The 24,746-nt window shown below is 37.7% G+C and overlaps 1 protein-coding gene across 2 annotated transcripts; it reads left to right on the top strand.

Annotated features, from left to right (window-relative positions):
- The first annotated feature begins 235 nt into the window (after window positions 1–235).
- On the top strand, window positions 236–21,572 carry LOC306858540 (myoD family inhibitor domain-containing protein-like). Of its 2 annotated transcripts, XM_079399108.1 has the most exons (5): window positions 236–479; window positions 746–908; window positions 3,031–3,162; window positions 14,522–14,815; window positions 20,511–21,572. In XM_079399108.1, the coding sequence occupies exons 2-5, from the start codon at window positions 812–814 to the stop codon at window positions 20,759–20,761; spliced, it is 774 nt and encodes a 257-aa protein (XP_079255234.1). In that variant the 5' UTR covers window positions 236–479; window positions 746–811; the 3' UTR covers window positions 20,762–21,572. The 2 variants fall into 2 exon arrangements, with proteins under 2 accessions (XP_079255234.1, XP_079255235.1); XM_079399109.1 differs by lacking the exon at window positions 236–479 and having other exon boundaries at window positions 662–908; window positions 20,511–20,991.
- The last annotated feature ends 3,174 nt before the right edge of the window (window positions 21,573–24,746 follow it).

Below are 24,746 nucleotides of genomic sequence, written 5' to 3'. Positions count from 1 at the left end.
TCAGGAAATTGTCAAGGCTAGTAACAATGAACTTTTAGACGCTTCAGGCTCACAAGTAGGCTACATTTTTAGTCAGGTATGGTGGGAACAACACAAGTCTATGCGAAGTCCTCCTTCAGGTCTCTAGGTAAACAAACCAGCGTGTCTGTAAGACAGAAATAGTCATTCAACAAACAGCTTCAGTTCATGAACATCTGAATGCAGCTGGTTGTGATCATCGGAACCCGGATGTGATGAAAATGTTTGGCTGAAAGTTTCTCCAGCAGCAGCAGCTCGAGCGCGCGGGAGTCTCGCGCACAAACTCATTATTCAGCGTCTGCTTGACAGGGATTTTTGAACTATTTTTGGGAGGAATCTGATAGTTTTTACAGAGTTTTGATCCTAAACAGGCTATTAAGGAAACTTTTTTCCGACGGGACTTCGTTTTGCCTGAAGAAAGGATGCGAATAAAGGCTTTTGGGAGTGAACATGTTTGAAAGGTAACCAGCAGACCGAAATGATTTTTGTTACATGTTTGGCAAAAAAATAATATTGACTTAAGAAGTTGCTAGGATGTTTAGGAGCGTGTTTGTGACATTTTGTGTTTCGTTTGTGGAGACAAAAACCTAAGCAAAACTTTCCACTAACTTTAACGACATTTCGCCGTATGACGTCACTCCATAAGAAAGCTGCTGGAGTTGAGTTTGTTTACTGTAACGCAGTCAATCAGCGATTGATATTACCATAGTTTGTTGTTTTCTCACAGGTTTGAGGGCTGATTGCGTGGGGGCTTGTTGTTTTTGGGTGTGTTTCGTATCTAAACATCTGGCTCATGTCCTCGGAGACTAGTATTTTACCTCCGGAGGGGCCTGAAGGGCCAAAAAAGCAGCTACAAGAGGAGACAAACCCATTTCTGTCCAAATCAACAGGTGAGAGACGGGATTTTTCCATAATTGAGATTCATATGTATTGTTTTATTGTATTGAATGTATATTTTGAAGCATGAATGATGATTTGTATGTTTGTATTGGGGCTGTAACCATTAATGATGGATATATATTTGTAAACTGTACTTCACAATGCTTGTAATAGGGTGGACTATGCAAAAGTGTGAGGTTTTGCATAATAAAGAACTGATAAAAGCCTTGAGGGTTTTGTGATGTGATGCTATGATAATCTCCAAACAATTATTAATATGGCTTCATTGTGATCATTATAGGTATTTGGACACAGTCACTTAAAACTGTCTTTGAGCTAAGGTGTGAAATCATCAGCAAAATTAAAACTGATTTTGAATTTATAGCAAATATGTGTTCAATTGAACTGATTTTTTTTTTTTTTTTAATGTGTTTATTTTATTGATATTAATATGTATGTAATATTTTAATCCTTTTGTAGGTGTGACTTTAAGATCTGTCCAGGGACAGCAGATGTAAAATAGCCTTCTGGCTAATTCTGGCACACTGTACATTTAATTATGTATTATTCGTGTGCATTGTCCCTGTTAAATAAACCTGAAATAATAAATAAAGAAATAATTCATAGCTGCAATTAAATAGTACAAAACATAATTAGAGCAGTTTTATTTTTCATTTATATTTATCTTTTTGTTTTCATTGTTTTTTTTGTTTTTTTTAAGTTTATGATTAAAAAGAGCATTTTGACAATGATTAATTAAATTAAAACATTAGCTTTTTGACAGTTATTACTAAGTATTGCATTTGTTTTATCTCCTGATTGTTTTTTTTAAGATAATCGATTATTTGTTCTGCTTTACCTGGTGTCCCATTCTGCCTGAACCCACAAGTAACTGACTTGCATAAATAGCAACTAGCAAACAGATTCTCCATATGTATGTTGCGCCAGTAGGCATGATAATGTTTTCATTATTTTCCAATAAAGATTGAAGGAGCGCCTTGGTAACTATTAGCAGGAACCACTGCCAATTATAGTTTTTAATTAACTTTCTAGTTGCTTGTGAGATTATCACATGTAAAATAAGCTTGGCCCCCCTCTTCTTCTTTTTTCTTAGGCACTGAACCGTTAACCATCCTATTTATACCAAGCATCATTATAGCACTGTCAAAAAATGGCAAAGTAGGACAAAGTAAGCAATCACAGGCTCCGGTGACAAATGGATTTTTGTAGGGCCTTCAAAGTCTCTCCGTTAAGACTGGATTTCCCTCCCCGGGGACTGTGTATGCTTGGAGAATAAAGCAATTTATTTCACACTGTAATCACTAAATACAGCGATGCATCACAAGGCTGCTGGTACTGTATGTGCATTTGAGGAGTCATGGCTGGAATAAAGGGTTTCCATTCATCAGCCTCAAGCCCAGATGAAGTGATATCAATCTCTGCATCTAGAGCTACTGTATCGTATTGATCTTGTCCCATAATATGCTGTAACGAGGGCTGTAGAAGGGAAAAAACCCAAAACGAAATGCTCCAGTCTCACCAAAAGTGAAAACACGCTTCTGTTTGCTGAGTCACATGCTTTATTCCCAGCATGCAGTTGAGTGATGGAAAAACAGGTTTGTGTAACAGGACTGCTTTGACAGTACTAAATAAATGGGTGGTTGCCTACTGCCTCCGTACGAGTGCGACCACTTCGAAGGCTGCCACAAATAGAACGAATTGGAGAAAGTTTACTCTATGGACTTAGAGCTGAGTAAGTTTAAGTGCAGCGTTTAAAGGTTGCCTATCTTTTGTATGCCTATCAGGCAGGTTTTACTCTCATCCATTTTCCAGTTTAGATGAATGCGCTCTTTATAGCTGTAAAACCCTTGGCAGGTATTGTATACCCAGGAGCAGAATCGAGAAAATGAGATCCAGAGTTCTGGCCCAGGCCTACCTGATCCGCCCACGCAGTTTTGCAATCGTTCACCAAAGGAATCTGTTTTATCTGGCAAATTGGAGCTCGTCTTCGTATTCTTAATACTGAGGCGAGCCAGGATGAACCTCAGCATTGGCCTTTTGCATGCTTTGCTTCCTGGCAGAAAAACTTCTAAAGAAAAATGCATTCATTTTTTTTATTTTTTTTTTGTCCAGATAAATGCAACGGCTGCACTGATGAACCCTCTGATGCTACAGAAACATCCCAAACTCCGATACCAGGAGATGCCACTTCAGACGTGCAGCATCACATGACCGAGAACCACACCCATGATGGTCTTGTTAGAAGTAAGTGTTAACAAATGTGTGAGTCATGAAATCCAAACATGCTTGACATCCTTTGCAAGACTCCAGTGACACTTGTTTATGCATATTTTTGGTGAATGTTGCTTCAAAGTTTAGTCTTCACTTGACTGTGAATGAATCATAACTTTCACTTTCTACAACGAAAGCAGTGTAACAGATGCCATATCTACAGAAAAACAGTTCCCTTAATGGTTTTATTGAATTGGAAATATCTAGTTTTGAACTTTTTTTTTTTTTTTTTTTTTTTTTTTTTATCATCAGTCAGTGATGCGTATATGAAACTGATCTGATATAAAGCATTTCTCTTGTTACTAGTCAGTATTTTGCCATAAACTTCAAAGAGTTTGTGATCCAATCTCATTTGAATTATCAATTAACATCAACCTTTGTCAGCATTTTCTACAGTTCTGCGCCACTGAAAACTGAAGCTTACGTGATTTTAAAACGTTTACTGCTACGATAATTGATTTCAGTATTTACTGCTGCACTGAGATTCTTTGCCTTTGGGGGTAGCTTTGATTTGAGATTATGATAACGAATAATCTATATGTAAGCGCTTTGCTTGCTTTTTTTAGTTGGTAAGATAATGCTATAGGTGCAGAAGCATTGAGTCTTGGCATTAGTTTTAGTGAAGTGAAGTGTGTGCTGAAATTGAACCAGCGTCTTTCTATTGCAGCAAAGTTGTTACTTTCAGTTGTTCTCCTGCCAAAGTCTCAGAAGCCTAGTGAGCAAGGATATCCCATTGTGGTTTGCCCTTGGTTGGCCTGGATCTGGAAATCACGGCTAAGAACTTGAATGTACTTAAATAGGAGCTCTCTTACCTGGTAAAGCATGGGGTTGCATCATAGGGACTGGACTCTTCTTGTTCTGCTCGTACGGGTTTGTGAACTTTAAAAATGTTGAGCTTGATAAAAATCTTGGAGGTTGTTGTTCCGCATGCAAGATTTAAGTTGGATCAGCTCAGTTGTTGAACTGACTAACTCAAGGCATTGTTTTATGCAAATGAGGTCAGATAGATGTGGAGTGATGGAAAATCTCACTCATCACTGTGACGGTTGGGAATAATTAGGGAAACAAAGATTTGAAACAAAGGATGTGATTGGAAAATTCTCACCACTTGTTTTTAGAGGGGGAAAAGTCCCGACGCACCCACTTCCCACAGTCCCGTTGTGTGGAAATCTGGTGGACCGTGCTAGAAATCTGTTCCCTGCAAGATTCAAGTTTGACACAAAAATAGCCTGTTTCTCATCTATCAACCTTGTTTCCTCTTTCTTTCCCTCTTGTTCTTCCTTTTCCTATCTGTCTCGCTTGCAGTATGCTGACTTTGTCCTAATTTTCTCTCTTGAGATGAGTTCGTACTAGCAATATGCACACACTTTCAAAGGTTTGGGGTCAGTAAGATTGAATTTTTTTTTAAAGAAATTAATAATTTTAATGCTTTTCAGAATGCATTCAGTTGATCAAATGTGATAGTAAAGATATTTCTTTTTCAACTAAATGTTGTTCTTTTGGTCTTTCTATGCATGAAAGAAACCTAAAGAAAATATATCACTGTTTCCACAAAAATATTAAGCAGAACTGTTTTTAATATTGATAAGACGTGAGTGGAGAAAAAAGCAACTGTGCCATCACAGGAATAAATTACATTTTTAAAATATATTCACTTTTAAATGGTATTATTATTATTAAATAATAGTAAGTGAATATCGACGCAAGGCTCTATATGTGAGACTATACAATGTATATGAGGTTGTCTGGCCTAGTATGGATAGAGTAGGGCTGTAGGGCAGTGCACTAATTGAATTAGGAAGTATGATGTGATATTTTGAACCCAGAGCAGGAAATCGATAGGAAATCAACTTGACTGGCCACTTTACAACATTTTATCTCATTTTATTATATTTCCATTTTAATTTTCTAGCAGAATTCACTAAAGATGAATCATGCTTATTCAGCATAGTCCGTTGACTTACATAGGCAAACCAAAATGGTCTATGGTTGAACATGCTTGAGCTATCGGTGTCATTTTTAATTGCACACTGATCTGTTAGGCTGCAATAAAGACAGCACAGTACAATCACACAGAACAAATGCATTACACATCCAGATTCTCACAGAGTCTGATATGTGTGGGATGTGGCAGCCTCCTAGCTGAATGACAGAAAAGCTTGTTCTGTCCTGAATGAATTTCAGGAGAATGATGTAATGATCAAGAGGTGTGTAATCACTGAATAATTCACATGATTGTCATTTTTATCATGTATACCATTCTGTGCGCAGACAACGCCTCTGTTATGTCTGGAATTTTGTGATCTCACTCAGGGGTTACGTTAGGTCCAGGATCAGGTATCTATTGTTGACTTTCCTGATTAGACTTTGCTATTAATTCTCAAAATCAAACCAATAATTCTAAGACGCATCATGCATTTCACCTGCATTCACTTTTGAAGAGTGCCTTTATTTAGATCATTTTGGGCGGAAAGAGTTGATTGATTCAAGATGCTAATTTTTCAGACCACGTGTTCCTCAGACGCAAGAGCCCATTAGAACAGAGGAGTAATTTTCAAGTGATTACTTAGCCGTGGGTCATGGAATCAAAACTGGAATAAATAGGGTGAAATGCTTGCGCAGGGGTTGATTAAAATGGCCATTGTGATTCTACCTCTGTGCTAATTATTTCCTCATTGTCTTGGTGTAGACATATTTCATATGGAAAATTTCCCAGCGTTTCAATTAGCATCTTCGCAAGTGCTGAAGCCCTTTTGGAGCCCTGCAGATTTGTGTGTAAAATTTATTTAAATTACCTCCGAGAAGAGGTGATCTACACATCTGTGAGCTATAGGTTTAACACACCATTAGCATTTCTGATTGTTCTCATTGACCATCAGCTCGGTGTTATTTCATTCGCAAGGAGGGCATTATGGGAAACGGCATGGGGTTTGAACTATGCGAAGAATAATAGATTGGAAAGTGGCGTCTGTCTGTTAATAAGATTTGAGGCCCACGCTTTGATTAACGGTACGCCGATGCATCTTTGAGAGCGTGAATGCAACCTGAACACAACGCTGCCTTTTTCAGCCAGAAAAGCACTTGAAATGAGAGTTGAGCGGGAGGGATTATTGGCCCTCTAACAGGGTTTTGGCTTCAACATTAAGGTTAAACCCCTTTTCTATTACAGTGATCTCTCGTGATGTGCTCCCCTCCTGCCCTGCATGTTTGCAGGTTCATCGCACCTCTGCTAGGTCATTCCGTCAGGCCTCTGATCACTCGGGGGTGACCGGGGAGCCACCGACCGACTCCATTCAGACAGCGTTTCTGCCACGGCTAAAATCGATACGGCCATCTCCCGTTAAAAAGCCTCTCAGAAACAGACGAGCACCTCTGTCCTTTAGCCTGATTCCCGGGCTTAAGGTCTTGATTGGCACCCCGAAGACTTGTGAGTCCAGTGACCCACAGCTGTCACATTAGTGCAGTTAATGCTGAGATTGAAACGGAGCAAATAAAGGAACCTTGTCCATAGATGGATATATATTTTTAATAAACTCTCCTGGCTGGCTTTAGTTACCCCTGGAGTGCCTCTGTAAGGATCACTCGGTGTCTGGGCTCGTCCTGTATGGCCTCCAAGAGATGCAGGCTGCATCTGGATCCTTTCTGAGTTGTTTTTTTTTATTTTGTTTTGGTGGATTTGGTGGAATCTTTGAGTCACCGATGTAACTGAAACTGAAAATACACCCCCAGCCTCCTCACATCTGTGTTCCCGGAGTTTTTTTGTTTGCAGTCGTCGGGAGGGAGGGTGGAGTACTCTTCGACGAATGAAGTTTGGCAGCTCCCTCAGGCTCGGTCTGAGTCACGTCATAATTGATCTTTCGAGAAAATGTGGTAGCTGCGTAAAATGGCTAAATCTGTGCAAGATGTGCATTTATAACCGCGTTTGTGAAGAAAGAGCGTTTATGGCATTCTTCCATTCCACCATGATGGAAACAGATAGAAGGGAAGGAGGTGTGGATATGGATTGCGTGAATGTTGTTTAGGATTTCGAAACAAGGTGAAAATAGGAAAAATCTGGTTTTGGCCTACTTTAGCAGCAACAACAACAAGCTCTTGTAGTGCAGTCAGAAGAGCATGACAATGTTAACATCACGGGTTCATTTTGATTGCATGTAATGATAAAAATGTATCCTCTTGAATGGAAACTAAGTCATTTCAGGATGAAAGCATCTTGGGTAAAATCTTCATTCTAGGGATACGTTTGAGTAGTTTCTATTCTATGTACCCCCCCCCCCCCCCACATTTACCTTTATTTGTGTCCTTTTGTACAGTTAAAACCCTCTTGAAAAAGTTTAAATATTCCAGATTTGAATCATACCTCCATGATTATTGCATTTAAGACAATACGTGCTGTTATATTTTCAAAAACGCATCTTGAAAAAAAAAAAAAACCCTTTTGTTCTGTCTCTGTTTCATTGGCTATGTCTAGCTGTGTTTGAACGAACAAACATGCTTTACATTGGTAATCTGTTTGGTGTGTGGTGAAATGTGTCCAATCAGAGAGTGGTAGATCCAAAACCAGCTGAATACAGGACTTCCTTAAGATCACTCAGTCGAATAGTATTAATTTGAAAATAGGTTGTGCCTGTTCCACACAATCATAGGGTTTTCTGGAGGGTTTGAATGATTTTGAAGGCTAGCATGCTACATAGTGCAAATGCAGATTCTAAACAGAAGTATAATTGATGAAAAGCTCAAGCCTTCACAATCTCTCTCCTTGTCTTTGGAGTTGCCGGCTGCCTTATAAAATGTAATTAAGCAGAACAAGGTCCGAAGGGGTTATTTTTTTCCCACTCAATCAGCAGCCAAATTAACTAAATTTGAAATTAGTAAATCCCAGACGCCTAGCTCGGCTTGTCATTGTTACAGAGAGATGGAGTGAAAGAATAGGCGAGCGAGAGCGGGACAGACAGTAAATGACTGCGAAAAAGGGTGGCCCTGGAATATTAAACGCCTTCTCAGGTGTCACCTCTCTACGGCAGGTTTCTTTCGAACAGCCAAATTTAAATGATTGTCAGAAAGAATTAAAAGTGTGCTGTAGCACAAAAAAAGCTGAGTAATAGTGACTACCTATTCATCATCTGCTAGAAATGAGTATAAAATAAGATGTGAGCTACGGTGTCTCTCAGAAATTAGATATTGTAGGGTGCCAGCAAACCGGAGGAGGTGCCGTAATAGAGTTAAAGTAGTTCTGGCATGTGAAATTTTGGGCGGCTTCAAAGAACAGGGTAATTACTGTGATCAAGACACATAGTATTCTCAAATAAATTTATTAAAGACACAAATTGGACAAAAGTTTAAATAAAAAAAAAATATATACGTAGCTGTTGTGCATGAGACAATATCAGGAAAGTTCTGGGTGAATCAGACATCTTTTGTGCAATTTGCACCTTTCGTTTTACACTTTATCTGGTAGGTTTAGAATCATTTTATGTACAAAATGGATCAAGCTTGTTCAATAGATCACCTAAGTGAAAATTTAAATTCTTTTACTTCTCTTCTCAGGAAGTAAGACCTTGCCACAGAGTTGGAAGGTCAAGATGTAAACGATTTTTAATATGCTGAAGGTTTTTATTTTTTTTATTTTTTTTTATTCTGTCGCAGCCCTTTTTAATAATATCCATTCTACTTTCCTTCCCTCCAACCAAATTCCCATGGTTTTGTTTCTATAAATACGGGGACATCATTTCAACAGAGAGTATATTGCTTTGGATTGAAAGGTGTAAGCTTGCCATAGGTGTTTGTTAGGAGAAATGCCACCCCGGGCTGTTTGGGAGATGGTGGAAACTCTCCTGGTAGGTCAGTGCGCATTTCCAAATTAGCATTTCAATCAGAGAGACGGGCCCATGGAGCATTAAACAGTTATTTGTGTTGCATTCATATTATATACACAGAGCTAAACAAATTCTAATACAGAAATCCTAGACTGAAGGATTATTTTTCAATTTTTTGGGGATTATTTTTCAAAGAATGTTTTTTTTTATTATTATTATTATTTGATATTAGAGAATTGATCTTTTCATATAAAATTTATTTCAAAATAAAAATATGAAATGTATGTTAAACTGACAATATTATAAATACATAAATACATATCTAATTATTTTTTAAATAATTATGTAATGAATTATTTTAATATTTTAGTTTTATATTTAAAAATATAATTTATTTCATTTTAAAAATGAACTTTAGGCTTTTGGCGGATAACATTTGTAATAAAACCTGATTAAAACTGGAAGAATTGCATATTCTTGTTATCAGTTATACCTTCAGCCTACAAAAGATCAAACCATTTAAGCAGAAATTTCCACTAACTTGACCATTTCAACTTCAGATGTTTTTCACCCTCATGTATTCACTGTCGACCAGCACTTTGTGTTTTTTCACTGGCCAACTCTTTTGTACAGGTAATGATTGTTAGCCATTAGCAGATGATGATAAGAAATGGATGGGGGCTGTTTAGCTGGATGACATGAGTTGACAAGTGAATTAATGTATGTTCCGTTTGATGGGCGTCCTAATGGGGCACAGCAAACAGCTCCACTCTTAGGATGAAATATTAAAAGGCCTCGAGCCGCAAAAAAACAGGGACCTACTTTTCTTTTTTTTCCTGTCTCTCTCTCTTTACCTTTTAGTCTCCATAGAGAGCAGCGCAAATGAGAGAACATCCTGCCCCGTCTCACCTCCTTTCCGACATTCCTCCTGCTTGACCGAATTTTCATCGTCTTGTTTATGCCGCTCCATGCTGTTGACGTTCATGCATATTCGTTCTTGGGAGGTCCGCCATGCTCTGCTTCCACGTCTTTGGGGTACAATTTTGAATTCTTTCAGCGGAGCTATTTTCTCTGACACCAAGGCAAAGGAGTGTTTATCCACAGTTTTACATAGAGAGCGACGCCACGGTGGCGCGGCGTCTCTCCTGGGCGTCCCGGCTCACCGTCCCCGCGTGGGGCGTGCGCCGAACGTGCGGTGACAAATGGCAATTATATTTGTGTGTTCTTCATGAATCCATCAAACACTGGCCTTTTAAAAATGCTCCCAGGATATTTGAGGCTGTCAGATCCAGGGGACCAAATTGGGATGCTGCTTAGACAGTCAAGAAGCACTCACCCCCTGTTTGCCTGTGATGTGTTTGACAGAGTGTGTAGAGGAATACCATGTATTATTCAACTACAAATGTGCACTCTCAACAGTTGTTGATATGTTGGAAGCAGAGCGGTTAGAAGACCAATTTGGACTGTTTTCTTTTCGGCCCACCCTCCCTTCCGTACCATAACATGGTGTTTTAATGTGACCTGTCAGCTTGTGTACAATCACCGTTTGCAATACAATGCTTGTTTTTTACACTTAGTGCGGGTATTAAATGTTTTATCACCTATCATACCTCGAGTTGAAGGCAACATTTATATTTTATCGAGGGGGAACTTTTTTTTTTTTTTTGGGTTGCATTGGCCTTTGGGCTTTAATAATCTTTAGCTTAAAAGGGAATTGTATATAAATAATTACAATTAATTATGGTTAATTAGAATTATTTATATCGGCTGACAGTAATCACTGTAGCAGAATTAACTTGCCATCAACTGATCTGTCCGTCCAGCAAACATTCAGTGCAAGTTCGTATCAACTCTAAGAAAGGATATTTCCTTGGCCACAGGAAATACTTTCCAATTAATGCATTAGAGCATGTAGCAAGGATCAAAACCGTAAAGAGACATTTAATTTGTAAGGTAGAACCAGAAACTCATGTAATTTGTGCACACAACTTTTATTAACTAAACACTAACACAAACTAGTCAAACAAACAATCAATCAATCAATCAATCAATCACTCATACATGGGGAAAGGGCAAATGAGAGTTGATGGATGAAACCATCAGGAAAACCAGAGAATGCAATTATGGAAAGAGTCAGTTAACCACCTGAGTAAAACCATCAGCGCCATTCATAACGGGGTCTTTAACTTATACTAAATCTCTGTTTCGTTTTGTTAAATGTTATACTTGCATTGCTTGGTTGTGACGAGTGTCCGAAATGCAGTTTCAGATGAAAGTCTTAATGCTTTAAAGGTTTTGGACTCCCGATCACGTTCTTCCGGGTTGAATAGTGATGAATTCCAAAGGTGTTCTGAGGTAGAAATGTTCAGTTAGAAAGTGAAAAAGAGCTAAGAAAGAGATCTGCTAAGGTCCGAGGAGCTTTGGTTGAATGGAAAGTCAAGGCCGCAAGGCCTGGTGCAAAACTTAAAAGGTGCAGAAGAGTTCTAGTTCACATCCTCATCTTCTCAGAATCTAACAGAACCGCAGACTGCCGGGGCGTCACTGAACGTGAGAGGTTTATCTGCTATAGCGGTCACACCTCTGGGGAGTCAAAGAGCCTATGGTGACTTGAACTTTTGGAGGGAAAGTCTCTGTTTTGGACTCTTTGTCTCCATGCATGGTAATTTGCATATGAACTGGATTGGAAGTTGATATACAAACTTGATATATCAAAGATTCGTAGAACACTTGTATGTTGCATAGGTATCGACATATACACTCTCCATTAGATCATCCATTAGAATTGATAGAGACCAAACGTGATACAGTTAAAGTGATATTAACTAGTGATCTATCATAAGCATGCATAAAACAGGATACAATACACAAGAACATATACAAGAACAGTAATAATATACACAATGACCTGAAGGATATGTGTGTTGATTCACAGAAAGGATTTTCTATGAATTAATTAAAGAAGAGTCCATTTTCCTAAGGGGAAATTAAGTGAGTGTTGCTCTACCCGCATTCCTTCGAGTAATAAAACTGGTGTTCAGATTGGTTGCCATGGAACCGGGGGCCTGGAGTCATCACAGACATACGGGCACCCAGTATGTGTATTGGGTGAGGGGTCTGTGATTATTTGTTAATCTAATAACTAATTGATTTGTTAAATCAAATGCAAAATCGTGTGTCTGATTGGTCCAAATGCTACAGGGCTTTCGTCAGAGCCATGCGATCCTATCAGTGTGCACCAGATGCCCACAGCATTCTCTGTTCTGTTGTTCTGACAACATGTTGCAAGATGCATGTGCAACGTGTTCCTGACTGGGCCGCTTTTGAGGCTGTTTGGTGAAGCAGAAGGTGATGTAGTGTTGCGATTTAAAGATCAGGTCTGGTTCAAAATGCTGCAAGGGAGGATCCATAAACCATCACCGTCGTGCCCTAGGGCAGCACACTTAACATCAGGCCGCTCCGGGTGGACTGTCCTGATGTACAAATATCAGTTAATAAATTATTGCTTTTTAATAACTGCTGTTGCCTTTTGTTTTTAAAACTTGACATTCTTTGTAAGTAAGGTAGCTACAAAACATGCAGTGACAATGGAGAGCTTTTGTATTGAGGATTTTAAAACCTCAAAGGCTGTTGATGTGCAGAAAAAAGAAAATGTAAAAAGTATAATTTTAACTAGCAAGTCAGTATTCGATTTTTAAGTAAATGTGTAAATTAAAACATCTTACAGTAAATTTTATTATAAGAACAGTGCTTTTGGAGCAACCTGATGTTATCTTGAGAAATTCAAGTTTTTTTTTTTTTTTTACTGAAAAAAGCTTGATGAAAATTACTACTGTAATTTTTTTGGTGAAAAGACCAATTCATGACCCTGGATCACAAAACCAGTCATAAGTAGCACGGGTATAATGTAGCAATAGCCAAAATTACATTGTATGGGTCAAAATGATTGATTTTTCTTTTATGCCAAAAATCATAAGGATATTAAGTAAAGATCATGTTCCATGAAGATAGTTTGGAAAATTCCTACCGTAAATGTATAAAAAGTACTTAAATAACTAGGAAAGTGACCTTTCAGCTAACTAAAATATAATCAATTGTAGTTATTTTAAATTTGAATACATTTAAATATTATAAATCTTTTTTGAAAACTTATTTTAAAAGCTCATTTTAATTTAAAAAAAAATCTGAAATATTTTATCTAAAATTGATATTGTGTTTTTATTAGCTTTTATTTCAATTAACAAAAACATTTTTAAATAGTGTTAGTTAACAATAACAACGCTGACCAGCACCCTTCTAGCCTTGTGTTTTGGTGACCACTACCCCACACTTTGTATAGTGATTATAAAATATACTAAAATTTATTGAATAATTAAACAAATGAAGCCTCTTGGTAGCCAATAGAGTATCCTGTTGGTTCCCTACATGTGTTTCACAGTGTTATCGCTTCTGTTTGCTAGCTGTAGTGTACATGCAGATGGACAGCTGGCTGATGAGGCCGCCATGGCCTGTTTTTAATTGTGTTATTTTACATTCCCCTCAGCGTCTTTCCAGGGTGATATGTTGTTATAAAGAGGTGGGCTGGATTTCTTCTCTTGTTAACGATAACAGCACAGTCAGTGTGGACCCCATCAAAAAAAAAAAAAAAAAAGTAATTAAGAGAGAACTCCTTTCACATGCTCTGAGAAATTCAGGTGTCTGCCTTAACACACCAAACGAAATGCAAAGATTATTGCATAAAAGCCAGAATAAAGTAAAAAAAAAAAAACAGAAATATAACATGTGCGTATCCTGAAGGCGAGTACATAAGACTCCCGGCAGAACTGAACGCACACTAGTGTCACTAACAGTATTCACTTTGCCATGACTACTGTTGCATCAGATAGAGCTTCTCAGTTCAGATTGCGACCTTGTCATGTGTGTCACATGTACGAAGACTGAAAGAGCCTGGTTTTATGGAAGAGTGTATTCAGGTTGTGGAGCCCATAGTGTTAGGATTGGGAATTGAGAACTGTTTAAAAAAAACAACAAAAAACCCCACATAAATCAAATTAAATAAAAATACAATCAAGCACTGTTGCGTGATGAACTAAATTTGAATGGGTAATTGCATGCTTTTTATTTTCCCTTTTTTCCTTGAAATTACTAAACAATATTGATAATTAGCTCATTAATGAACTGGGATTGTTAAGTGCAATTGGAATGGGAGACATAATCCTTATTTCAGTTTTTTACAGGGCATGATGGAACATATGAATCCCCTGTGTAAAGTTTGTGATTACAATTTTGGTGAATATTTGCTAAATATAAAATTCTTGGTTTGTTTTTTTTAACTTGAAATTTACTAAAGTTGTCATTCACGTTTCGCCATAAAGTTCTTTTCTTGTTTTAAATTTTTTAATATTACAATAAAAGCTACATAAGGCCAGTAATTCAGCCAAAACACCATATTACCAATCCAGCTGTGAAGTCTCTCTGGTCCAAACCTATGATTACAAAAAATTCTGTCTCTTTCTCTTTAGCTCAACCTCAGCCTCTGCCCCAGCGAGCAACGTCCCTGCAACATGGCATCGACGGAGAGGCTGTCAGACAGCAGAACGGCCTGCACACGGTGCTAAGTAATGGCCACGGCACGCCCCGCGGGGTCACACAGCCGCCCTCCGCTGGCTCCACTTCTGAGTCCAGGAAGCACCCATCGCCCGTCTCGCACCGCGTGCAGAGAAAGCTTCGCTCTAGTCTGTCGGTCAACAGCGACAGCAGCAGAAGGAGCAAAAGCAGCTCGATGGGTTCCCATAAACCCGGCTCAAATCCAGAGGGTATGTGACATCATACACGCAAACATACACTCGCACACACACTCGTATGTGCTTGCAGATTTCCTCTCCTGGTCTTCCCCTCCCTTCATCTGACCACAACTAATATGTGACTTTTCTGTTCTGTTTCCCATAAATGCACTGCTTTATTTCATCTTTCATAACTCCAACTAGATTGATCTCTTTATTTCTGTGGTGTTGTATTGTCTCGCAAATGGGAAGGAAAAACAGAAGGCTGAGCTGAAAAAAGCAGCTTGCACATTGTCAGGTGTGATGGTAAGGAGCGGGCATTAATGAAGGAGATCGCTGGTGTATTAGTAATGGTCACCAAGGTGTGACCTTTTAACAAGACTTCGGAGAGCGGGGGGTCTGCCATGCGTCAACCCCACCTCAGCAGGGGCCGACGCTACCTTCTCTCACAATGTCCTCTCATTAAGACCAGCTCTCTTCCTTGCTCCTGTGTACCGGCGAAGCTTTTCTGGCTCATGTATTGCGCTTTCTTTGCTGCGTGATGTTCAATCATGCCTGTCTGATACCATAACCCGTTTAAATCAAGCAAAGTCTTGCACCTGCTGAGCACTTTGGATTTTCTGTAAAGCAGTTTGTATGCTTTCTATTTTTCATTCGACATGACCTGGCATTTAGTTGAATTAGAAGCGATGATTTGGGAATCATCATTCTGAATGGCTTGGGATCCCACTAGTGACTGTACTTGGCCCAAATGTGTTAAAAAATATGAAATGGCTTGACTAGTGTGAATTTTATTTTATTTTATTTTTTCCCTGCTGATGTGTTTCAGGAAGTTTGGAAATAAGTTTAAATGTTATTTTATTTTATGTTTCTTCTATATTTCATTTTTCTTATGTTTATTTTATTCTAATTTTCTTTTGTTTCCCATACATAAGCTTTACCTGGGTGACCGGCCCAGGTGAATAAAATTTGAATTCCACTTTTCGAATTTCTGTGCTTTCTGACCTCATTTGGATGACCTGTGTAAATTGCGTAACTCTCGTGCGCACGTTGTTGACTCGTCATGCAACGCTACAAACTGGATCAACCAGTGTTTCCTAATACATTGTGTCAGGCTGCCACAAATAAATCAATATCATTGAAAAAATATTGACTGCCACAAATATCCACCGGCTACTGCCAGCAGCTCCAGCGTGACTTTAGCCATATATTTAGCAACTTTCAGACCCTTTTAGCAGCTTTTTTCCATTAAGGGTACGTACAGACAAACCTAGCGAGTTTTTTGGATAAACCTTAGCTATGGTTCAGTTGGAAGATGTCTCTAGTACTGCCCCGCGAGCGCGAGGTCTGACTCTCCTGGCTCAGTGACGCCTCTCTCACCTGTGCAGTGAGCGGCAGAGAACCAGCGCATTCAGCTGGCCGTAACGTCAGTAAATGAGTACAAAACAGCGTTTCCAAGCACTTGTCGCTTACTGACTGTTTGGGCTTATAAATATGAACATAGCTCGCCTGTTAATATGCTTTTAGTTTGTTACTCAGACGCAGGCAGCATGCTGCATGAGACAAAAAAAGTACTTGGACAAAACCACCGCATATAGTCGCTCTTTATTTTATCAGGATTTAAGGAAGTGAGAGTGATTCCTGGTTAACGTATTAATAATGGGTCGTGTTTAGTCACTATTTATACTTGTTTTGTATATGAAAACAAAAAATATGTAAATGTTAAGTTTTTTGGGCATTCAGTTGTGTTAAAGTATGTGACAGTTTAGAGAGCAGAACAGATCACTGCCAAAACTTGTCTGAACGCAAACCCGACGCAATGACGTTATAGATATGCTAATTAATTTGTGATGTCACCTGCCGCCACAAGTCTCACAAAATCCTGTGGGAAACACTACATTTTATTTGTTCTTATAAATTTGAAATTAATTTAGTTTATTAATTTATTTGTTGATTTATTTATAGCCTTTTTTTCATAGTCACTAACCATAATTATATGCGCTATGCATAGTACATTGTTGGTGTTTGCAGGTTGAATCATCAATTTGTTTCTATATTTATTTATTTATTTATTTATTTATTTATATTTATTTTCTTTAATATTAAGATTTATTTATTGTAAAAGTAACCATAGGCACACACACTTATTGGGGGACACATGATCCTGTGTGTGTGTGTGTGTGTGTGTGTGTGTGTGTGAACAGGCAGGAAACTATGTGAACATTTTCCATGATTGGAAAGTTTTCGAAAGCATTTAGGAGCAGGAGCCTACTGCGAGGTGCGTGCAGCAAACGTTATCTCCCCACGGATTTAACAGAAATGTGTATCTTAAAAGGTGTCATAGTTTTCACATCTTAATTGGAGGGGGGGTGGGTGAACAGTTCAATAAGTCTGTCTCATTACAGCATGTGTGCGTGCGTGCGTTATTTGTAGAACTGTGTTTTGAATCAATATGTTCTCTCTCCAGTAGTAATTTCCCCCTGGAAAACAGCAAGCTGTTGTGTTTTAATGTTTACACGGATTACCATAATCTGTTTGCCTGTGAAATTAGCCTCTAAACAGCCTGGGAAGCTGAAGAATAAAGCTTTACAAGATCTCTGCTCAGGGGATTGCGATTCCTCGTGTTCTTGGCTGCCGTCGCCGGTTGCGATAACGGCAACCCCAGCAGAAAATCAACTAATTGAGAGATCTTTTGTTCCATTGCGGGTGGGTTAGGACCTTGAGTGATGGCGTGTTTGTGATTGTGTTGTGTTGTAAGCGTGCAGTTGTCTAAAATCCCTCTGACAAATTCAATTAAAGCTGCGGGATGTACGCAGAAAGCTAGCGCGGTCATTAGTGGTGCATCGTAATGCCATGTTTTCCCATCTTTGCAGCTTCCCCAGCGTATCCGGATTTCTCTTTCAAAAAGTTTACTGCGCTCACTTCAGTGTTGACTGCAAATTAACTGCTTTTTTATTTTATCCCCCTCTCATTTGGTCTCTAAAGCCGCCATGTACGACCCATGCAGCAGTCAGTCTTTCTTCATTTGAACCTTCCTGCACCGCTCGCTGGCCTGCGACTCTTCCAGCTTGTTTTATGTCACGCTACCTTTCTTTTTGATGTTAGCCTTTGGAGTTTTCCAGATGTCTCGAACTATTTCCTTCGAGGAGCTGAGGCTGTTTTTGGCCTGGTGGAATCTGGGCATCCTCCACTCGGGCTGACATTAAACATGAACCCTCTCATTGGGCCGGTGTCGGTTTTGCAGCTGAGATAAGGCAGCTCGTCTCCTGTGTACATTACATAGACTCTCATTCCTTAAGATTCACACTAATCGCTGCTGATAAATTATACATCCAAGGGAATTCATTATGTACTGTAGCTTTTAAATCGTTTTCTAGAAAGAAATTGTTAGTTTAAAAAAAAGGACAAGGAAAATGGAGCGAAAGAATCGATGTGGACACGTGTAATTTTTCATACTTGTTTAATAGGATGGCACAGGGTTATTATAGTTAACTAAAACTAAAAACCATAAAAAATGTTTTCATTACTTGAGAACTTTAAATAAAATAAAATGACCAAAAAAAACCCCCAAAAAACCTTAACATTTTATTTCAGCTAGTTGCCAAAGCAATATTTTTCACTTTCACTTAGTTTAACTTAATATACTTAAATTAATGACTAAAACTAAAATTAATAAAAACTATACATTTAAAAAAATGACAAAAACACAACAAAATTACTAGAATAGTAAAAATTAGAATAGCATCTCAAGGATACTAAAATAACACTGGGATGGTGCAAATTGAATCACTATTAAATTAATCACTAATCAAATAGCAAGCATGCCATTTTTGATTAGTATGTGTCGTAGGCAAGTACTTTATTTGTAAATGGTTGACGTGGCTGTCGTATAAGTAGGCATGGGCGAAATCTAAAAGTATGTCTGTTTGACCTTTCAGAAAGCTGGTGTTTTAAGCCTTTGGTGGGCCTGCATGCAAACTTGTTTCATGTTCAAACACTGTCCAGGCTGCACAGCTCCACCGCCTACAAAAAAAATCACTTTGATCAAACAAACATGAACATCCAGTGGTCTTCAGGCCTCGTCCTTGCTCTCTCTCCCCCCTCCTCACCAGAACCCAATCAAACTCAGCGATCTCTCTGACAGCTCACCATGGACTGATGAAAGCCATGCAAATTCACGTTTTAGGCTGATAACGATACACACCACATCGTTGTGATTTCTCCAATGCACTGCGGTTTGGGTTCTACAGTTGATTAGAAGTCCGAGTGGCATGTCCGGGCTGGTAGGGGTTCACTGTTATTCTCTACGGCACTGTTTATGCAGAAGCGCAATGTGTGCATCTTGCTGCTTATTGAAGCTGTAATTTTAGTTTGAGTGAAAGATGTTCTCTCTTCACATTGCCATTTGTTGTAGTTAGGTTTTTTTGTAATTCACGTTAACTTATGTCATGTACATATTACCACACTACAATCTTATTGTAAAGTAAATGAGTATTTACCTCTACTGAAAGAGGTGAGGATTCAGCCATTGATAAGTCATCTACAAAAAAATAAATAAATAAAATTGGTGTAGAAACCGTTTTCACACAGAAAATGCTAGTAAATTTCACAGTTAATTACAAAGAAATGGCAAGTAACACATTGATATAAATGTGAAAATTAGACAAAAATATAATTTTCTTATTAAAAAATACTGCAACTTCAAATAAAAACTTTTTTTTTTAATCTACCATAACTTTTGTTGATTTATTTTTACAAACAAACAGTATACTTTGGTTATGCTAAAATTAATAACTAAATAATTATTTTATTTATTTAAGTATCCCAACAGATTGCTGGCAAGCGCTCTGCCAAAACCCTTTTTTTTTTTTTTACTTATGCAAAGAGTTAACAGTTAATTTTTATTGCAAACATTTATTTATTTATTTATTCATTTGTTTGTTTATTTATTTAATATCCCAAAAGATGGACAGATGGTCATTTTAAAACTATGTATTCACGAACAGGCCACTTACTCTATGTAAACACATTGTGTGTATTTTATTATTTGATAATTTTTTACACAATTTCCTAAAAGATAGTCGGCCAGTGCTCCTGCAAAACTGTATATCCATGTCATCTTAAACAACTGTAATTTGGCATCGTATGTGGCGGCCCTGCGAGAGGAAGGTTAAATGTTAATCAGAGATGAGAGAAACGAAAGCATTTAACGCTCCAATTTGCTGGCGAAAATGTTGGACTCTGTTAATCAGCTTTACGTGACCAACCCTGTGCTTTTGCATGATAATAACCCCATTATTCACAAAGCTACTAATCAACCCAAAAGTGGAATTCGTTCTTTGATTCCTCTTTTGCTCTCACCACTGCTAAACCGCCGTCTTCACCTCCTACACACACACACACACACACACACAAGACACTACACACATACTGTAGAAAGCTTTCTCTTGTTACCCCATATTATGATAAAAAAAAACTGAAAAAAAAATTGCTTTAAAATTTATATTTATCTTTTAAATTATGTAATATTAAGTAATGTATTAATATTATACATTTTTGTTAATTTGATTATAAAGGTGAAGTTTGTAGTTTTTGCACCACTGGCAACACCAAACAACATAGCAAAAATGATCATGTGAAATGTAGAACACTACTTTAAAAAAATGTGTGTATGTTCATTCAGTGTTTTTTTTGTTTTGTTCTGCCCACTGCAATACTCTGAGAGCAGACTGCTGTGTCCACTGCATCCTGGCCTGCTTGTTTTGTGAATTTCTCACTCTGTGCAATATGGTGGTGACTCAGGCCTCGTGCGGCACCTGCACGTCAGAAGCCTGTTGCTGCTGCTGCTGCGCAGATGACCTGGGAGACGACTGCAACTGCCCCTGTGACATGGACTGTGGCATTATGGATGCATGCTGTGAGTCCTCGGACTGCCTGGAGATCTGCATGGAGTGCTGCGGAATCTGTTTCCCAACATAAAAGCCAGGACAGAAGTTGAGCTAGAGAGTGTGTCTGTGCGTGTATGTGTGTGTGTGAATGAGAGCCATGGAGTGTGTTCATTTCACACATGTGAAAAATCTGTTCCTGAGCTCAAGATGACCATAAAGGTCATAAGAAAGGACTAAAATACATTACATGCTTCACGTATCCTCGTAGACTAAAAGTACATAAAGACAGATATTCAGCGCTTTTTATTAAATGCTTTAATGTATCAGAGCTTGTTCTATTTACTGTTTTTACATCTCTTTGCAGAGGTTTTTTACATTTCTTTTGTTTTTAAAGACTTCACACTTTATAATTTTAAAAACTTGCAGATGTTGAAATTAAAACGGTAGACGTCACACAACTTGAGATCGCTCTGCACATCACTGTAATTTGAGTGGAAACACGGCACTTTGACAAGCCTTTCTTGGTCAAGCTTTTGTGGGTGTTAAGTGGGATTCTTATTTTGAACTGTTTCTGAAAAACAGAGAGGGCTGTTTAAATTATGCAGATTTTGTAAGTCTTTATTTAAACTGCATCTACTGTAGCTCACTTAATTAAATGTCCCTAAGTTCTTGAAACGACATTAGCAGTTAGCTTGCTGGTGCTTTAAAGACACACAGATGAACTGGATACACAGAATATTGTAGAATGCAGATGCCGAAATCCACTCTATGCCAGATTTTTCGTAACTCTACAAGTTACGTGTAAACTTGACTTTTTGTTTTTCTTTAAGCCTCTGCTGAAGATACACTATAAAAGCACCTTTTTGCTTAAGTACTTAAGTGAATATTAAATACATTATTGCAAAGAGTTATTTTCCTTGACTGTTAAATCATATATGTAGTTAGATTGCATTGCCTAAGGCCTTCTTGTGAATTGTACAAAGCTGGCATTTGTTGGCATTATGTAAGCTAATGTTAGCATCATAACATTAGCACAGTTGGTTTTTTGTTCATAGTGCGCAATGCCTTCGGTACGTCGTGTGTTTGTGATTCTTCTGACTCATCTCATCAAAACTGCTTACGACACTTTTGGCAAACTGCACTTCAGAACACCGTGTGACTGAACTGACCTGAAATATTCAACTGAACCCGGTTCAAAACAAACAACTTTACCTCTACAGACTTTACCTCTCCAGAATCAGACTAGAATCAGACTAGGTCTTGTGTCTTTTGACAAGACCCACTTTAAAAAACATTTTTTTTTTTTTATCTTACATGGACTGGCTCATTTACACTGAAAATATGCAAAAGTACAAGTGATTTAAGATGCTATAAAATTTTTTGTTACTGTAAAGGCTTTTCAAATTAAAGAAATGCATTTTAATAGTAAGCAAACTGACACTCATGTCATTTCCTTGAGGTTTTAATTTCCAAATTAATTTGAATGAATTTCTTTTTATATATATATATATATTGAAGAGAACTTGAAAAATGCACATAAATATATCAATACAGAAATATGTACATTGACAAATAAATTGATGTAAAATCTCCCTGCTCAGAGCAAAACTGTTTAAATAAAAAATGATTATTTAAATTTAATTGCAACACAAATGCTCTTCTAATGCTCGTCTGTAGCTAATTGCAATTTCAGGCGACCAGACAAAAATGTAATAGTCTATTAAAAAAAAACAATAATCTTGCTTTCCACATATAAAAGTTCAGGTGCCATAATTATGAAACTTATTTTTTAAAAGAATGTGAATGGAGCTTAGCATTTTATCTGTATTCATACTGTATTTAGCCCATTTTTATGTTTCTGTGTTTTTCCTCTTTGTCCTCAATTCACGTTTGTAATGTTTTCAGTATGTACCAAGGGTTGTTTTGTTAATGGACCATCAACATTGCAATTTTCTAAAAATAAAATGTTAAACTGGAGACTAAGACGTCTGTACCTGCTTGTGATGCAGAGTTGTGTGATTATTCACTGAAAATCGGCTACACTGTTTTTCTCAAAAAGCTTCCTGTGGTCTGAATGCTTATCAGGTGGATGTCATGCATCAGTGCAGCTGGGCTGTTTCCCATCGCATTCAGGCATGCGGTAATTGACTCACCTGTACAAGGTTCAGAGATGGATATAATGTATCGTTAGCATCATAGTCAGCGTATCAAATTGTAATGTCTCCAGAGAGACTTTAAAGGTTTGTGATAGATTCAGGACGGTACGTCACGCTGAATTAAAGGTTAGAGGAGTTGTACAGTCTATTAAATTGTCTAGAAGGTGGTTGATTATGCTTCCAAAATGCACGACTTTGCCCCTTTGTCAATTAACAGAAGTGTTTCCCCCCTTTGTCCGTAACATACTGTAATATACATACGTAACGTCTTTTGCAATGCATAATGGACATATTTAGTTTTGAAACCTTTTTTTGGTTAATTTTGAAGTCTTTGAGTACATTTTAGAAAAAAGGTGAAGAATAATTGTTAAATTAAAGGAATGGTTCACCCCAAAATGAAAATTGACTGAAAATTTGCCTCAACTTGAATTCATTTTCAGCAAATTTTTATTTTTGGGTGAACTATTCCTTTTATTTAAAAAATTTTGAGTATTGCCCATTTGCCATGATCGAACTTGTTTGTATATTTATATATGGAAAACAAATTATATTAACACTGTTCAAAAGTTTGAGGTTGAATAATATATTAACAATAATATTCTAAAATATCATTATCCAATTTAAACTGTTTTGTTTGAATTTATTTTAAAATGTAATTTATTCCAGTGATGGCAAAGCTGAATTTTTTAGCTTCAGTGTCACATGATCCAACATTTCTTACTATTATTATTATCTTATTATGTTGAAAACAGTTGTTCTACTTAATTTGTTTGTGGAAAATATAATGCTTTTTCAAGATTATTTGATAAATAGATTTGATCAGTTGATTTATAGAATTTTTATAACCTTCTTTATTGTATCTTTTAAATCTTTATTGTAACTTTTGCTCACGTTAATGCATCTTTACTGAATAAACGTTTTAATTTCTAAAAAAAAAAAAAAACATCTTAATGACCCCAAATGTCTGAACAGTAATATATTCAACATTTTATTATATTGGTCATTAGCCACCTTGGTTTCTAATGACTAAAATCTGCCTTTTAATAAAACTCATTCATTAAAGAAATAGGGATTTAACTCATTCATTAAAGAAATAGGGAAATAGGGACCGCTACATCAGGAACATGGCCACCCGCATTGCATAAGTCAGGAGAAACCGGAGCCTTTCCCACTGGCTGGTGGTCTTCCCTGACCTTTGACAAACCTTTGTCCCTGTTAACCTCTCAATTAACCTTGACACCACCCCACCTGTGCTGCCTTCTGTTCCCACCGACAACCTGCTGCCGCCCCCTCACTTCCTTCTGTCATTTTCTGCCCACATACCGCCTGCCAGAAAATTACCATCTTATTTCACTAATGGCATTGCTGAAAATATTGGAAGTCGTCTCTAATCACATGGGAGAGTTTTTTTTGTTCTTTTCTTTCGTATTCTTCCACTTTTTTTTTCTTGTTCAGAAAGAGGGGGAGTTGAGAAGTCCAGGTAAGTGTGCAGTGACCTTTTCACAAAGTCATCCACCTCTTCTCCTTTTAATCAAACCCCCTCTGTTCCTCTCTGTGCCACAGCTTGTAATGTCACAATTAAGGTGGCTCCATTGTTTCTGTTTTTAGGCTGAAGAGACATAGCACTCCTTGATACCAGGGTCATTTCTCTTACAATATTAAATAAGTCATTAGAGACCCGTGGCCACCACCCCCACCCTGGATGGCGGAAATGAATATCTGCTGTTCCCGGCACCTTTTTGTAGTACTCTAAAATTGCATATTCAGAGCTGTAGTTGCACTGTTCTTGCATCATAAGAGGACACGCAAATATTCAGTTTGATTTGTGCAAGTGTGTAGTATGATAAAGAGCTTAAAGATGATAACTACCGGCCTCTGGACTTTAGCTAACCCAACATTATGGCTGCTTTAGTGATATTT

This window comes from Barbus barbus, assembly GCF_936440315.1.
Source record: "Barbus barbus genome assembly, chromosome: 39".
Taxonomy (NCBI): Eukaryota; Metazoa; Chordata; class Actinopteri; order Cypriniformes; family Cyprinidae; genus Barbus; species Barbus barbus.
The sequence above is the reverse complement of the archived record's forward strand: the minus strand, read 5'-3'. Positions and strand labels throughout refer to the sequence as shown.

Bases quoted from the DNA above. Each gene is read 5' to 3' on its own strand.
- LOC306858540 (XM_079399108.1), top strand. From the start codon at position 812: ATGTCCTCGGAGACTAGTATTTTACCTCCGGAGGGGCCTGAAGGGCCA. The intron at 3,163-14,521 runs GTAAGTGTTAAC...CTTTCTCTTTAG, and splicing joins CCATGATGGTCTTGTTAGAA to CTCAACCTCAGCCTCTGCCC. The intron at 14,816-20,510 runs GTATGTGACATC...CTCTGAGAGCAG, and splicing joins ACCCGGCTCAAATCCAGAGG to ACTGCTGTGTCCACTGCATC.